The sequence below is a fragment of the Crocodylus siamensis genome, chromosome 15, assembly GCF_052110815.1.
Source record: "Crocodylus siamensis isolate JL-2025a chromosome 15, ASM5211081v1, whole genome shotgun sequence".
Classification (NCBI taxonomy): Eukaryota; Metazoa; Chordata; order Crocodylia; family Crocodylidae; genus Crocodylus; species Crocodylus siamensis.
In genome coordinates, this window is record NC_143409.1 from 44,253,971 (window position 1) to 44,271,919 (window position 17,949).

Consider the following 17,949-nt stretch of genomic DNA (forward strand, 5'->3'; position numbering starts at 1 on the left):
TGTAGCTAGTTCTCCTTTCTGGATATACAGAAGAACAGTTACTTTTGTCTCCTGTAATTTATGTACAAAGTTATCTGGAGGACACTTTTGAGACAAGTGTTAAAACTTTCCCACTGAAGTATTATCAGTGAAACTTGCATCCACAGAATAGGAAATTTTGTGGAACTACCATATAAATTATCAATTATCATAAATATTAAATTTAAAATCTAATTCTCTATTCTGGTAAGCATTTTTGGGGGTCAATTCCATGGGAAATCGTGGCCAGCATCATTTTTGTGATAACTGTGAAGACTCATATTTCATGGTTTCTGCAAAAATCGTGAAACCATGATTTAGTTAGGTAGGCTCCTACCCAGCATGTAATATACCAACTTCCTGCCATGTCTGTATTTTCCTGAGGCTACACATCGGCCTGACAGCACCTAGGACCTTTCCTAACCTTTAATAACCCTTCTGCTTTTTAACCACGGTGCAGCTCCATCACTACATTTGAACAGGTAAGTGGCCAATAAACAAGTGAGTTATGATTAGATTGCGACTAAACTGTACAAACTACTTCTAAAAATTACTAGACAGACTAGAGTAGCTAAATACTGTCCCGACCCACAACTTTGTCCCAATGGATTTCATGCAAGTTGGAAAATTTTCCTGCATCTGTGTTACCTTTTTCTGCACACTTTCAGCAATTTTCAGCTGAGGAGCCACTGGTTAAAACACACGAATATTTATTCAAAGCAATTCTATATCTTAATGCATTAAAAACTGGCCTTTGAAGTACCTGCCACAACTTCAGTGGCTTCCAGTTTCGAACCAGCCCCCTTGAGGACAGGCAACACAGCACACAAGTCCTAGGAAGCTTTTATTACCAACTGCATTTTCCTCATCTACCATAACAATGCTTTCCTAAATCTTCACGTAACATCCCGCTGTGCTTCCCTCTGGCCAGCATGTAACTGACGGGGTCATGGGATTTCCCACCGCTTTAGAGATGGCTACTAATGTTTCTCCCATAATTAATTGGCCATAGACTAAATGGTCTATAACAACTCACTGCAAGATTCTGCCTTGTAGCTGCAACTGATTAAGTCATCTCCTGTATAGCTGTCTGTATCTATTAAAAACTTAAGGTTCTGAAAGCTTCATTTTCCTGCCAGCTTACTGCATACTACCATACGCATGAGTCAATACTAGCTCATTTAGTGACAAACGCCTGCCTATTTCAAGAAAAATGCACCAACGTAAAGGGAAAAATGTCACCACTGGCTCATTTATGCATATATATTTCTACCATGATTTAGAAGTTTACACTGTCAGCAAGTACCAAGCCCACCAGCACTTGATTTATACTGAAAATGTTTATAAGTGTGCCTTATATCCAACCAGAATCAGCCCCCATAACACCAATTCAAATCAAAAGCTTGTTCATGCCACCACTAAAAACCAAACCCTAGCAACAATGTCAAAAACTAGTAACTAACAATCCCATATGGTGGTCTGCATACAAAAACAAAAGCCTTAGGCCCACATTAAATAATTTTCACATAAAAAAAGAAAAGAAGAGACTCACCTCTACAAAACTATTAGTTATTAAATGCTGGTACTTTAATTTAACCTTTGAATCTGTGATCAGACGCCTACGGAAAGAAGAAAAATGCAGAAATTACTAAACCTGTAAGCTCATTTTACCCACATAAAAAAACCCAACAAAAAGCCAACAACCAAAAAAAGATATTGTATAACAATTCTACCTGCTTTATTATGCTTGCTGTTACACTTTGGCTGCATCAGGATCCCCTGATCATAAATAGTCACCTGTTTCCTATGTCTTTGCCATAGCCATACTAATTCTGTGACTGTTTTTATTTTTAACTATACAACTTTCAGTCTTGATTCTAATTTCTGAAGCCCAAATGAAAATAATGCAGGTCAACAATATTTGGAGGATGAGACCTGGATTTTTTCTAAGTTCAGGAAGTGTAGTGGATAAATCTCCCAGTTTTTAATCATATTAGATGTAGTGGTTTGTTGCAACCTATTTTCAAAAGCCCCAAAACATATCTGCAGTGTTGTAACAGCACCAGGGATGCCAAAATGTTATTTAGATTTCAGTGAAAATTAAGGATTAGCTGCTGAAAAAGTTAACAGCTAATACTGCACTGTACATGCAAGGAAGGAAAAAAAGCACCAAAATGGGCATAATCTGGGATCTCCTACAAAGTGTGAAAAGGAAAGAATCATTTGAAAGCTAGTAATTTCAGTTTTGCTACTGACTGGGTGATAACAGGGAGATCAGGAGGCTTGAATAGGTGGGAAGTCTTTTGGGGATACAGGGAGCATTTTTAGTTATGGACATTAATGGAAACTTAATGCTTCTGGATTTTATGCATATGGAGGTTGGGTTCAGTACGTTTGAAATAAGTATATTATGTAGTATGGAAAACAACTTAAATATACCCAAAAGCACTTTAACACTGAATTTTCCTCAAGTGTTAGAAATTTCAACCTCTGACATTGGACTGGTACACACACCACAACAAAGAGGTTTGTCTTTATTTAAAGAGAGACTTTGATAGTACACTGAAATAAATACCCTAATGGCACTTTTTTTTTTTTTTAATCTGGAAGGCCACTCAGTAAGTAGATCTTGAAACTAGTGCAGGTGTTCACTTCTTTTCATGGTATAAATCGGAAACAAAACGTTCTTCTATCTGAAGATATGACACCTAACTGAAATGCAGGCGCATATATGATTATTCAGTGCACTACACCAAAACTGACATGTAAAAATACTGGGAGTTTCTTATCTACTGACAAGCTGAGCACTGTATAGTTACAACACAAGATACTCAGACTTTAATGCTGCTAAACTAAAACATCTTCTAATCTATCCAAGCCATTTACCATTGTGGACCAAATCCACAGCAAATTCACAGTTTTAAAATTAAGATGTTAAAGAATTTTTATTTTGTAACAGACCGACTTCCCTTGCCTATTCTCATCATAAAGATGAGCTTCTTAACATAATACCATTTCACTCCCCAAATTTCCAAAGCTAGAAAACATCTACTCTTGCAAAGTAAACTCTTCTATTTGCTTAGTATTTAAGCCAGTTACACAAACAACCTTTACAACTACACCCTGCTACTGTCTGCTGGATTTGATTGCAACACTTCAAATAAAAATGGAATTTCTACAGTGCTGTTCATTTCAGAATCCCCAAATCCTGCAAAGAAGGATTCACAAAACCAAGGCAAAGAGAGTTAATACTTGCCCCAAGTCACAAGCAGTTTGGAATAAAACTCTTTATTTTTCCATTCCCAGACCCTACATGTGCTTAATTAATGAGCAATGCTACACATACAGGAGACTGACCTCACTATCCAGCTGAAAAAGCCAGCTGTTTGATAAATCTCTAATAGCAGGACCTGCTACATCACTGGAAATTCAGCAGACTGCATATATATGGAAAGGTGCAGCCACCTTGCTATAAAAGATCTTCTAGCAAGTACTCAGGACAAATGTCCATTCTGTAGTAGCCTTCTTGCCATACTTTGAGGGTTAAGTGGCATGACAGCAACTAATTGCAACTGCAGACAGGCAAGGGATAAAAATAAGGCCACTGATGCTGGAGAATCAGTAGTCCATGACTTCCATTCTGCTGTATCATAAATGTAACCAGAGGTTGAACAGAAGCTGAGTAGGTAGATTCTTGCAGGTTGCTGTCGGCTGCAGAGACATGACAGCAGCAGCTGTTCAGCACCAGTAATAAAGGCAGTTTGCTGTGCTTATTAATTAAATGAACAACTCTGCACACCTGTTAAAGCAATTACCACCAGCTTTATCAAGGGTGAGCAAGGGACAGAAGCAGATTACCTTCAGCTGGTCTGAAGGTCTTGAAAGATTTCAAAGACCCTCTCCCCCCACACCCTCTTCCCTTGAGTTCACCAGCTGAAAGAGAAAGTTGTGGGGGAGGCTTGTTTTGGAAACCATCCTCCCTTGCTGAAGCTAGCCTGTTCACATGCAACACTGCTTGGGACATTCCCTCCTTCACTTAAGGTTGGGAGGGAAGAGGAGAGATTTGGCTTATGAATTCTCTACATTTATGTCAGGAGGGCGGATTTTTAAACTATTTAAACCTTTTATGAATACCTATTTAATGTAAATGGATTTAGTATCTTATCTGTACAATGTCAGTTATAAGTTACGCCCCCCACTCCAATCCCATCAACGAAGATGTTAGGACTCAAAGTTCCTCAAATGCTGCGGCTGTGAGTGGGGAAAGACCCTGTTCACTCTCCCTTTCAACATCCACTCTCTGCCACCATGTGATACATGATACTGGGCAAGATGGATCTATGGTCTGACCCACTAAATGGTAATTCTTGTGTTATTATGAGCCCTTTCAGATATCCTTCTGGGAGACCTAGGAAAGAGTGGCTTTCATACCTGATGTTGTGAAGAGCTTACTAAGATAAGGTAAGATGTGTATATACAGTTAAACTAATGAATCACCATTAGGTGCTTGCATCTGCAAAGTTACGAGACAGCGGTGCATTAGTCAAGTCATCCTCGTGCAATTTCCCTCCATTTCAAACAAAACATGGAGGTAAAAAGCAATGGTGGCCAGTCAGACCTGTTCTTACTCATCGAGCAGAAATCCAACCCCAACCTTACGATTATGTGGAGTTACTGAGATATTACAGGACTGGGTTATTCAGAAAGCCAGTTGGGGGGTGGGAAAATCAAGGCTACTAATCATCTCTTCTGCAGCAACTTTCAGTACAGGTTGGCTGACCTCCTACATCGGGCTTTAAACTAAGTACAATGAGGGACAGGGAGGCAGGAAATGGAGAGAGTCTAGAACCTACAAACTGCGAGACATGCAGCAGTACACCCAGTTAAGTACTAAGGGGCCCTTTGGGCATCAGAATGGGGGGGGGCACTAAAGGCATCATTTGGAGGGCTCAAGTGCCTCTATACTAATGCAAGGAGCATGGGGAGGAAACAGGAAGAACTCACACTTCTGCTTGCAAATAATAACTTTGATTTAGTGGGGCTAATGGAAACCTGGTGGGACCCTACCCATGACTGTGTGGTACACACTGAGGGCTAACAGGTTGTACAGAAGGGACAGAGTACGGAGGAAAGGGGGTGGGGTTGCTATCTATGTAAAGGAGCATTATACATCTACCCTAGTCAAAATGGGATCAGAGGAAGAGAAAGTTGAGGCATTATGGGTTAGGATACATGGAGGTTGTGGGCAAAGGAACTTTGTGGTGGGGGGCAACTCAGAGGCCATACAGTTTAGGGATGTGGTCGTCATGGGGGACCTAAACTACCCTGACATCTGCAGTCAGCCAAATCCAACTGTTCACGTAGGTTCTTAACCTGTGTGCAGGACCTTCACCAAACGCAGGAGGTATATGGTCCCACTAGGGGGAATGCCTTACTGGACCTGGTGCTGGCTACGGGGGAGGACCTGGTAGGGGAGCTGAAGATTTGTGGTCACCTTGGGGACACTGACCACCAATCAACTGAATTCACCATACGGCATAGGGTGGGTAAAGTAACTAGTAGGGTGGAAGTGCTTGACTTTAGGAAGGCTAACTTGAATGTGCTCAGGAGTATAGTCAATGGTGCACTGCAGGATAGGAGTATTGGCGAGATGGGAATCCAGGAAGGGTGGTCGTTCCTAAAGGAAGTGATTGTTAATGCACAGAGGGAGACTATCCCAGTAAGAGGGGAAAGAGGGAAAGGAGCCAAAAATCTTCCTTGGCTAAAGAGGGAAATCCAGGGGAGCCTAAGGATAAAAACGAAGGCATATAGGCAGTGGGAGCAGGGGGAAGCTACCAAGGAGGAGTATACCTACTTGGCCCGCACTTGCAGGAAGGCAGTTAGAAAGGCCAAAGCAACTAAAGTGCTGAGGCTGGCAACACAAATTAAAGACAACAAAAAGTCTTTTCTTAGGTATGTAGTAGTAAAAGGAAAGTGCAGGGCAGCATAGGACCCCTACTGAACAAGAAGGAGCAATCAGTGACAGAGAGGGGGGACAAGGCTGAGCTATTCAATGAGCTTTTTGCCTCAGTGTTTGTTAACAGGATTCAAGGTAAGTCGCCTAAGGGGTTCTTAAATGGGCGTCAGAGAGACATAAACCTAACAGGTGTCAACACTGACTTGGTGCAGAGCCACTTGGGTGTACTGAATGTGTTCAAGTCAGCAGGCCCAGATGAGCTGCATCCAAGGGTACTGAGGGAATTGGCCGGTGTCATAGCAGAACCAGTGGCACAGCTGTTTGAGTGCTTGTGGTGCTTGGGTCAGGTCCTGGAGGACTGGAAAACGGCCAATGTGGTCCCTATTTTCAAAAAGCGGAGGAAGGAGGATCTGAGTAATTATACGCCAGTCAGTCTCACTTCCATCCTTGGAAAGGTCTTTGAAAAATTTATGAAGGATCATATTTGTGGCAGTCCAGTGGGAAAAATAATGCAGCAGGGAAACCAGCATGGATTTGTAACAGGTAGATCATGCCTGTCCAATCTGGTTTTGTTTTATGACACGGTCACAAAATGCTTAGATGCAGGAGTAGAAGTGGATGTTGTTTTCTTGGACTTTAGCAAGGCCTTCAATACAGCATCTCATCCTATTCTCATAAATTAATTAAGAGGCCATGACATAGATGTTTACATGGTCTGGTGGGTGGCAAACTGGCTTAGTGGTCACACCCAGAGAGTGGTAGTAGATGGGTCAGTATCGACCTGGAAGGATGTGGGTACTGGGGTCCTGCAGGGTTCAGTCCTTGGACCTGTGCTCTTCAATATTTTCATCAGTGACTTGATGTGGCTGTGAAGCGTACTCTGTCCAAGTCTGCAGATGATACTAAATTGTGGAGTGATGTGCACACTCCCGAGGGTAAGGAATGATTGCAAGCAGACCTGGACAGATTAAAAGTGGGCAGTACACAATAGGATGCAGTACAACAAGGAAAAAAGCAAAGTGCTGCACCTAGGGCACAAAAATATCCAGCACACCTCCTGCCTGGGAAGTGACCCTCTCAGGGTCTTGGAGTCATAGTGGACTCCAAGATGAACACGAGTCACCAGTGTGAAGAAATCATCAGCAAAGCTAACCGCACTATCATGCATCAGCAGATGCATGACAAATAGAACCAAGGAGGTGATACTTCCCCTCTGTGCGATATCAGTCAAGCCGCCATTGGAGTACTGCATCCAGTTTCGAGGGCCATACTTCAAGCAGGATGTTGATAGACTTGAGGGGGTCCAGAGGAAGGCCACTTGTATGGTTAGGGGCTTACTGGACAAACCCTATGAGGAGAGACTGAGGGACCTGGATCTCTTCAGCCTCTGCAAGAGAAGGCTGAGAGGTGATCTTGTGGCCGCCTACAAATTCATTAGGAGGACACAGCAAGGGATTGGATTGGAGATGCTCTGTCCACCAGGGCGCCTCATGGGGTAATAAAGAACAGTGGTCACAGACTGACATACAGCAAATTTAGGCTAGATATCAGGGAAAAAAAAACTTCTTCACAGTGAGGGTGCCTAAAATATGGAATGGGCTTCCAAAGGAGGTGGTGCTCTCCCCTACCTTGGGGGTCTTTAAGAGAAGGCTGGAGAGGCATCTGGCTAGGGTTATCTGACCCCAGCACTCTTTCCTGCCTAGGCAGAGGGTTGGACTCTATCTGTTGAGGTCCCTCCTGACCCTATCATCTATGAATCTATGAATGTGGCACAGTATGACTAAAATGGCATCTGATCAGTTGGTATGAGCAAAGTCCTTCCTGAAACTTGTTGCACTGAGTAAATTAGGATCCCCCCCACAAAAAAGGGATTCTGATAAAAGGTTACATCTAAAGTACAAGGCAGGGACTAAAATATTTAAGTGCCATTTAAAAAACAAGCTAGTTGCTCTTGTTTTGCACTTCAGGTTCCCCTTCATTTTCTTCCCAATCCTGGTAGGATCTAGAGGCACATAAGCAGTAACTTTCTACGTACATTCAAGCTTCCTTCCCATTTTATACCCAACTCAATAATGTCTCCATGCAGAGCGACATGGCAATTTGCTACCTTGCAAGGAACCGATGCAAGACAACAAATGAAGACCAGACAACAAACGAATGCCAGCAAATGGCTCCAGACAGAAGGTGGCTTAGATTTAAATACTATTTAGCATGAAGAGTAGGAACAGACTGGGTTTAAGATTATAAATAGGGATCTACTGAATTCCTGCTGAACTAAAGTAAAAATTATGGGCTGTAAGCAGTGCCATTTTTGCAGTGGTCCTGCCCTCACTACTGATTGGCCAGAGGGCCCAAGCAGCCCCACCCCTCACTGTTGATTGGCCAAGAGGGCTGCCCATCACGGAGCCCCAGCCCCCACTGCCGATTAGGAGAGGGGTACAGCTGCACAACAGGCAGTCCTCTTGGCCAGTGAGCAGTGGGGGGGGGGCACCATCTTTGCTGCTCCTCTTCAAGTCAGTGGCTCCCCCACCCTGGCAGGCTGTGAGCCCAGCCTGCAGCAGCCCCGAGGACTGCTAGTTCTCACTGGGGAGATAGCATACTTTTAGTAAGTGTCTGCACTCCCACCCCCAGTGATTCTACACCAAAATTGTGGAGACTGCCATTTTTGTGGGGTCCACAGAAACCACCTTTCCCCCTGCATTTTTCACAAAAAACGTAAAATCGTGAATAAAGTAAATCCCTAATTATAAAACACATTGCTCGTGTAATGCCTTGCAAATGCCAAGCCTTGCAAAGAAAGGGAAGCCCAAAGAAGTTAGTGCTGCATGACAGCCACCCAATATAGCTTAATAATTGTTTGAGCAACACCACTTAGAGCAAGAGACTCATGCAGACAGTTAAATCAAATCTCATGACTCAGGGTGTGATTTTTTTTTCCAAAGGGGCTAGGAATGCACCTCCCACATCATCTGGTAGGCGTAACTCTGCATAACTGGCTAAATGCACTATGGCAGTTTTCTCTCTTCCTCTGAAGCATCAGGAATTTGCTGCCCAAGGCAGAATACAGAACTTGATAAACCAGTGTGCTGACCTACCTTGGGAATATAGGACTTCCTAATCACAAGTGCACATAGTAATTGAATGGGATTTTAGATGAGTGCATGGTGTTTATTTTTTCAGTTTCCCAAACAGGTCAGAAATCCTGTTCTCTCAATAACTGAAGTAGGATTCCACAGCTAAGAGTATGCACACACAAACACCAATCAGGGACCTTAACAATGTCTTGACACCTTGAAATTTTAAAATAGGCTTTGACCTAGGCAGATCATACATAGTGTTTAAGGGACAAAATGAAGAAACAAAGAAAGGTTACCCATCAACTGTGTACTTACATAACTGTGTTGTCATCAACTAAGATATCACAGCCATGAGCTGGGCATGAAATAGTCTGAAAGAGAAGAGAGGGGTCAAATAAAGCCTTGAAACAGTTTTCATGCCCATTTCCTTGAAGCAAGAACCCCAGGGCCAGAATTTATTGCAAGTAGAAGACTTTGCACAGCAAAACTAGAACTCAGGATGTTTCATCCAGACACGCTAGCAAAACGCTCTTTAGCACTGAAAGTTTTGGTCCCACAAAGCACCATTAGACACTTCAACAGGTCTGTAAAGAACTTGTCTCCTGCAGTATTATTCTTTCAGTATATGCAAAAAAGTTACACTTCTCCCCACCTACCTTCCCCAGCATAAGGCACACAGAGATAAATCCTTACCTGTCCCATGCCTTCCTCCATTATTTTGGTAGTTAAATATTCACTCCAGCACTGCATACAGAACTTATGTCCACACTCTAGGCCAGTGAAGTACTGCAATGACAAAAAGCACATGACATTGTACCCATTCTGTCCTTCCTGCTGCTGTGAAGTTTAATTTCACCTTACTTACTCCCAGGACAGAATTTGTAACTGCTCCAAGGATACTGCATTGTTTCCTTTGCATTGCCACCACCTCAGTATGTTGCTATAGCAGCTCTAAATGTGCACTCTGTGTAGCTGCACTCTGCATCGCTTAACAGCAGCAAGAACGTAGAGAGAGGATTTTCTCCTCCCACCCCCACTGCCTTTAAATTATGGCAGACGCATGAGTCTAAAAGAAAGGATAATTGCTTTCCTCTACCTGTATTACAGAAAGTTGCTAACAAATGCTGCATCTTGGAATGAAGGTTAAAGCAGTAAAATGATACCCACAGGATTTTTCCTGCATTTGCATCTCTCACATAACTGTTCAGCTCCAGAATAATTACCAACCACATTGGTAAGAGGCACCTAAAATATTGCCCATGCAGGTGAAAGCAGCTAACAAACAGAGCAAGTAGTAGGGATTATGCATTTAATAAATCATATGAGTTTAGAACATGGGTTGGAGGCACCTTTGTGCTTACAGCTTATCAAGCAATATAACTTGCTCTAGAACCCAAATGTCTATCCGATGGCAAGGCTGAACAGCCTAACTGGCTGAAGCAGTACCCAGCTAAGATTTTATACAACTGATTAGCTGACTGTCATGCAGAGAGCCACCTGGCAAGGATGACATCAGCTTTGTATGCATCATCCTCTGCAGTGTGCCAAGACATCTGACTGAACAGTTATGTGAGGGACAGGGAAACAATAAGACAGCTAGAGAAGAATAACTTTGAAATGAAGGTGGTGTATAAGTGAGAACTATGGGCAGGACTAAACTATGTCTGAAGCCTGGGGGGAGGTACAGACATGCCGGACATTATGCTGTTCCAACAATGGGATGTTAGTCATGAATTAAAGGTTTGTTCACAGCACAGTAATTTCATTTAAAGGATTCTTTGGCATCTGTAAAGATATCTGAAAATCTCTACAGTATTACTATGATATCTCCAAAAACATACGATTAATGCCCTCTCTCTCCTTCCACTATAAGCTATGAAAACTCTATTCCAAAAGCAAGTCCGTTATATTAGTCAGTTCAAAGGCAATCCCAGTTCTGCTGAGCTTGCTGTATGTAAAACTCTTCAACCTCCCTACCTAAAAACTGAAAACACTAGTGCTCATGTAGTGCTATAAACAAACAGCATTATAATCTAGGGTCCTATTTTAATCACCGATCATGAATGATTCAGTAAAAGCTGAAAAGTTGAAGTCAAGCCCCTCCTTGACAGAAATGTATTGAGATAGTTTATCTTCCTGGTAGAGATGCTTTATTTCTTAACTGTAACATTATGAAGAATTCTGGAAGTCATCAAAGAAACTGGCAAACAATTCAAGACTATTTTTGGTGGGTTTTCTTTTTGGGAGGGGGGAGAGAACTCAAACCCCAGGGTGCAAAAGCAATACCCTAATGCCTTCGCTCTCTACCTTGAGCTTCTCCAGCTTTATCTGCTATCAGCATGGTGTACTCAGTCAGGACAGTCCAAATCAATGCAGGGTATGTTTATGTAAAAATATTATTATCATCCACAAACATAAGATGTGTATAAAAAGGATGTGGAGGAAGAAATATGGAAGGTACCGTGATAATGGGGAAGGTACACAGAGATAGTAGGAATGGATGTAATAGATGTAAAGAGCTACTTGGGATGGGGGCTGCAGATGAATTTACTATAGTCCAGTTCCTTGACAAAGAACACAGAAAGAATATTTATCCTATGTTCTGAGAGTTATGGTGATCTGTTAGAGGGAAAAAAGCAGGACTAGTGCCCTTTCTGTTGCCTTTTGATGGATAAAAGGCATCAGATTAAAGAAGGTGGTTTCTTTGCTTTAAAATAAACTTTGTATTAATGGCAAGCCTGGTTATCTCTAGGAGACTAGGAGGTTTGCTAGGAGACTACCTCAGTACCCCCAGTGCCAACATCCCACCAGTTTGAATTATCAGCAGGGATCCAAGGTTTTCAATTTCCCACGGGAAAATGGAGAAAATGGTGGATTTTACCTTTCACTGGAGGCTAATGCTGATTTCTCATTTTACTGGAGAAACCCGCAGGGAGCAGGAGGGCAGCCCCAATGCAGGGGGCACCATGTGCATGTATAGGCACATGACCTCCAGGGAGCCTGGAGAGCAGCTCCTGCAGGTAAGTCATGGGGTGCGATTGAGGCCCCCATAGGAAGGGAGGGGAGGAGTTGGGTAGGGCAGGGCAATGCCTAGGGCTTGGGGCCACAGCCCAGCCAGGCAATGCCTGGGGCTTCGGGCCCAGGGCTGCAGTGCATGGCCACAGGACCCCAGCAGGGAACGGGACAGGGCCACAGACAGCTTGTCTGGGGGAAGCTCACTGCTGCTGCGTGGACTCTTGGGGGGCAAGGGGGAACCACTGCCCCCCAGATCTGTGCACAGGGCATGAGCTGCCCACTGTGGGCTTCGGCTCCTGCCCTGCTGCCCTCCCCCAGGGCTCTGCAGTCTGGCAGGTGTGACCTGGCACCGCAGACCAGAGCGGGGCCATGCAGGAAAGCTGCTTGCCGCTGTGAGCTCCACACTGCCCTGGCAACGTGTCCCTTGTGTGCAACCCTGCACCACCGCCCCCACTGCAGCCATGTGCAGGGGACATGCCGCCAGGGCTTTCATTTTAATCACGGATTTTGGGGTTTTTACCAGAGAATTTGCAAACTTTTGCCAGGAAAAACTAGGATCCCTGGTTATCAGACCTTATCCAAAAATCTCTAACAAAAACCACAAGGTTGAAGGCTCTTCCCCACCCCCTTTATGCAAAGCAACCAACATGACAATTTCCTTTTTGCATATCATTTTTACAGGGGACATGGGAGTGCTGAAGGAGAGGGGAAATGAGAGAGGGGGAGAAGTCTGTCTTTGTTGAACCACTTCTTTGCATTTCTGAGGACAAAAGTTTTCTTGGTTACTGACCAATGCCTAGGAAACGTTTCCAGCACAAAATTGAGACTCTCAGCTGAGAAAGATCTGCCCTTAGATCAATGTTTCTCAACCTGTAGGTCATGGCCCAGAAGTGGGTTGCAAGAATGTATGAAAGGGTCATGAACTAACTTTAAAAATGGATCAACAAACTTTTAAAATGGATTCTCCTTTAAAGGAGAAAAATGTGGGAAATGGTGGCTTTTCCCTAGCAGGCTAGCAGAGTTTCAGCATGCAAGGGGCTGCTTGGGACCCCCTAGGGCCCACACACGCACCCCTTGGCACCACACACGTGGGGCTTGGGCCTGGGGGTGGGGGCAGTGGGTCAGGACTAGCAATCTATGTTTAAAAATAGGTCCGGATACAAAATAAGGTTGAGAACCACCGACTTCAAATCACCCTTCCACATAAGGTCTTGTGCTGCTCATTCCAGGGAAGGGAGTCTTGCCTCCACAGCTAGTCAGCAAAATAGTACTTTAGTCAAGGACACTCCTAGACCCAAAGTGCACAATGGAAACCTGAAACGTAAGCTAATAAGACACACCCAAATTAAGAATGGAAGCTTATGTAAATAGTTTAAACACACACACATGCGCGCGCGTGCACACACACACACACACACACACACACACACAGAGTCAGGCATAGGTGTCACAGTTTTGGGATGATTAGAACAATTTACGTAATTGTGAATTCAGGAAAAAAGAAATAAGGGGGAAAAAAACAACAAGTTTCTGGCAAATTTAGGCATGTTAGCTGCTAGCAAAGCCATGGTCAAAAGAGACTTATTTTTCTGAAATATTTCATCTTCCTACTTCCTGTTTGTTTTATACCCATGTAATAATTCCAGAGGAACATCATGTTACTTGTCTGTATAAAGCTCAGAAGGGGGGCCTAGGTCTCAGCTGGTATTCCTGAAGCCACCAGAACACAACTGGCCTACATCTCTGAACTTCTGCAAAACGCAGCAGGCTGGCCAACCACTTCAGGAGGATGAATGAGTGTAGGACCCAATCCTCTAAGGCAGGGATCAGCAATGTATGGTGCATAGGTCAGATGCAGCCTGCTAAGCAATGTTATCCACCTGAGAATCTAGGGTGGCAGCAACAATTTGGAAGCGGGGGAGAGAGAGGGAAGGAGGGCTGTGAACAATAAGGCTAGGGACAGACATTACACATAAACCAGTTTAACTGGTCAGAAATTGGTTTAAACCTGCAACAGAACAGTTATTCAGTGCACATAAACCAGCCTGAAGATGATTTAAGATAAACCTGGTTGAATGTAGTATCAGACTTGAGTGATATGGCTCAAACTGGTTTATGCAATGTCTGTCCCAAATCCCTTAGCGGTTTAAGTTAAATCAGACTCTCTCAGCTTGCTCTCTGGGCTGGGCGGAGTTCTCTGCTCCCCAGCAGGGCTGGCCTCTCCCCTCTGCTCCCTGGCTGGAGCTCCAGCAGAGACTTGCAGGCACACCAGGGTCTCCTGCCTTCCCCATGCCTCCCTCCCCTCCCACCACTTGCTCCTTAAGCAGAGATCCCTTCCTCCTCTCTCCCACAGCACATACTGTAGCCAGCAGAAGTGACCTGAGCAGGGTGCAGGGCCCAGGGCAAAACAGCCCAGGTGAGGCCCTGCCCCCACTCTGATCCCAGCCCCAAACAAGCTGCCATTGACAACAGCAATGTCGGGGGTGGGGGGCACGTAGTAAGTGGCTGGAAGCAGAGCCACTGCTCCGCCCGGCTCTGCAGGGCCCCCCCAAAACACAGGGAGCAGGGCGATCACCCTAATTCACCCTCTTGCCACCCCCCACCCCGCCCCCACCTAGGACAGCCCTGGTAGCCATCATGTGGTATGCTAGTGAATGCCGTGCAAGGCAGATAGGACAGTTTCTGCATAGGTCTTTTTGGAAGTAATCAACAGCTCAGCTAGTAATGTCCCTGCATTCCTTCCTTTGGAAAAGGCAGACAAAGTTCTCTGGGTAAATTTGATCTCTTTTATTAGACCAACCAACTTGGAAAAATTCTTAGCAAGCTTTTGGGTTTAAAAACCCCTTCATCAGGCTGAGGAAGCATCTGCAGTTGGTGAGTGCTCTTCCTTGATGGAATGAACAGTAAAGTAGCCAGAGGCTGATATGCATTTTGCTTTGGAAAAAGCTGTTTAAGAAGAGCTTGTAATGAGTGAGGTTTTGTTTTCTGATGGGGTGTTAAATCTGATAACAGAGCTGATAAATGCTCCATTTATCAAAGGGGAGGACCAATCACAGTGTCCTGCTGGGGCCTGGCCACATCCCCTCAGCTCAGCCTAGTGCAAGGGAAGGGAGAGCTGCTCTAGTGCCCCCCAGCTTGTAACCTCAGCCACTGCAAGCATGTGCCTGCATTTCTGGGATGTCTGTCTGGTTACAAAACTAATTTAGCCTAGCCAGGTTAGACTAACCTGCAAAGACTGAATCAATTCAGGCTCAGGCTTTTTGAATGTCTGTCCCTAGCCGAAGAAATATTCAGCAGTAGCTGGGTTCCATATGTATCAGCAGAGAAAGTGTTAGCAGTAGCCAGGCTGCACACAATGGCCCACTTTCAGACCAAGTTGCATTATTTTGGCTGGCTGTTCCTAAAAGGTTACCAACCCCTGCTCTAGGCCATTTTCCAGGAAAAGACATTTCCCCAACAGAGCAAAGATCATATCGAGGACTTTGCTAATTCCAATTTTACTTTTCATAAGCCAGTTTTGGGCTGCTCTTTGCTCAATATAAAGACCTTCCTATATGGCCCTAGTCTGTTATGTTCCTTAGTTTCTCCCTTTTTTCATTTTTTTTCCTTTGCATTTCACAAGGATGTGACCTTTTTAAACATAAATTTGCTCTAATGCTCACTTTAACCTGAATGGCTTAACTGCACTGCTCCCACAACTTCACACCACTTAATGCATACCATGCTCAGATCTCCACAAATATAGTAAATAGTCAGTACATTGGAAATAAGCTTAACTCTGGACATATTAACATTGTTTTGAATACAATCCCCCTGCCCACTTTTGTTACTTAACATCTTCATTACTCAAATATCCCACGACAAATCTGAGATTATCCTAAACCTTTGCTCATAAATGTGGTTACTACAAGTATCATAAATTAATTACAGTAAATGTGCTATGTTTCTGCTATATCTGCCTGAACAATTAGAACTACCATTCTTAAGACTCCAGAGGGTTAACACAAACTTGTCCCCACTTTACTTCTTGACACAAATACAAATCAGTGTTGGTGGAATGGAAATTATGGTGCAAACATTAAATATTCAACTAAAAATAACAGCCCCTTACGTCAATCTACTAGCAGGGAAGACCTAGTCAGACTGGCCAATATAGAAGAATTTAGAGGAAATGCTGCCTTGTTTTAGCATCCTCGATTCCCTTGATCCTGCCTCCCCCACCAACATCATCCTATTTGACAAACTTGAAGCAAGAAAAAGTATTCACTTAAAGAAACAAAACAACAACAACAAAACCTACAGATTTCCCTTGTCTGCAGTGTCACCAATCCCCATGTTCCAACCTTCTGCTCACATATAAGATCCTAAACTCTCTGAAGGTTGTTTCTAGTTAGTCTGCTTTCACTATAAATAACAAGTGCAGAAGCAGAAAAGGATCTTGGGAGTTGTCACTGATGCCAAGATGAACATGGGCCGGCAGTATGGGGATGCAGTCAGGAAGGCCAACCGCACCTTGCCATGCATCCACAGATGCATCTCGAGCAGGTCCAAGGAGGTGATCCTCCCCCTCTATGCGGCACTGGTCAGGCCGCAGCTGGAGTACTGCGTCCAGTTCTGGGCGCCGCACTTCAGGAGGGATGTGGACACCATGGAGAGGGTCCAGAGGAAGCCACTCGCATGATCAGGGGGCAGCAGGGCAGGCCCTATAAGGAGAGGCTATGGGACCTGAACCTGTTCAGCCTCCACAAGAGAAGGCTGAGGGGGGATCTAATGGCCTGTCATAAACTAGTCAGGGGGGATCAGCAGGCATTGGGGGAGTCCCTGTTCCCCTGAGCACCGCCAGGAGTGACCAGGAATAACGGTCACAAGCTGGCAGAGGGTAGATTCAGGCTAGATATCAGGAGGTGCTACTTCACGGTCACGGCAGCTAGGATCTGGAACCAACTTCCAAGAGAAGTGGTGCTGGCTCCTACCCTGGGGGTCTTTAAGAGGAGTCTGGATGAACACCTTGCTGGGGTTGTTTGACCCCAGCACTCTTTGCTGTCATGGCAGGAGGTCGGACTCGATGATATGCTCAGGTCCCTTCCGAACCTACTAACTATGAAACAAGTGAAAATTTTCGTTTTAAAAATGTATTTTTCAAAAATCTAACTTTTTGAATGTATGCTGTACCAAACACAGTGTTTAAACAAAAGATTTAAGGGGAATGGTATGAAATTTCATATAACCAAGTTGTAACATGGTATATACAAACACAAGGCCAAGCACGTTTGGAATATTAAACATAAAAGTTCACTTTACATTCAAAGATGGGAAGTGTTTTTTCCTAGATCATTTTGCAGATTAGAGGTTTCAATCCTAACCCTCACTCGCCTATTCCTTTTAAAAAGACAATTTTAAGGCCTACAGAGTAGAAGTCTTCATTCTTAAGGCCTTATACAAGGTTTAAGAGGCTAAACATTGCAAGCAAAGTGTCCGCTCTGAAAACATGCAATTACAGTCTTACTAAGAAGAAGAAACTTTGTGAACTAGAAACAAAAGCCTTGTGCACGGGGCTACCATACTCACCGAGTTTGGGTAGTTCAGATAGCAGATCTGACAAGGCATGTCCTGGGCTGATGACCTTGTATTCATCTGGCGCGTTCTAGACTTTTTACTTGGATTAATTACATGACACTCAGCAAAAAGCTTCTCCAAGTTGCCATCAAAGTACCTGCACAAAGCACGCAACAAAAATAGGATGGGTGAAGTCATCACAGGCAAATATTTAATAGGCAATCATCTTCTAAACAATCTGCAATTGAAGAACAAAGACCAGGAGCACTGCCCAGTAGCATCAGCTGATGGGACTGCAGAATTCTGCTTGCCCAAATGACATTTTAA

At 44.0% G+C, this 17,949-nt stretch overlaps 1 protein-coding gene across 2 annotated transcripts in view; it reads right to left on the reverse strand.

Moving 5' to 3' along the window:
- Positions 1-17,949, reverse strand: part of ARIH1 (ariadne RBR E3 ubiquitin protein ligase 1) — an 88,151-nt gene that overhangs the window by 23,037 nt on the left and 47,165 nt on the right. For both annotated transcript variants that reach the window (XM_090028680.1, XM_090028681.1), the window contains exons 3-6: positions 17,635-17,779; positions 9,745-9,837; positions 9,367-9,422; positions 1,571-1,637 (exon numbers count right to left, since the gene is read on the reverse strand). In XM_090028680.1, the coding sequence (XP_089884806.1) occupies positions 1,571-1,637; positions 9,367-9,422; positions 9,745-9,837; positions 17,635-17,779 (361 nt within the window). The remainder of the gene's footprint in view (positions 1-1,570; positions 1,638-9,366; positions 9,423-9,744; positions 9,838-17,634; positions 17,780-17,949) is intronic.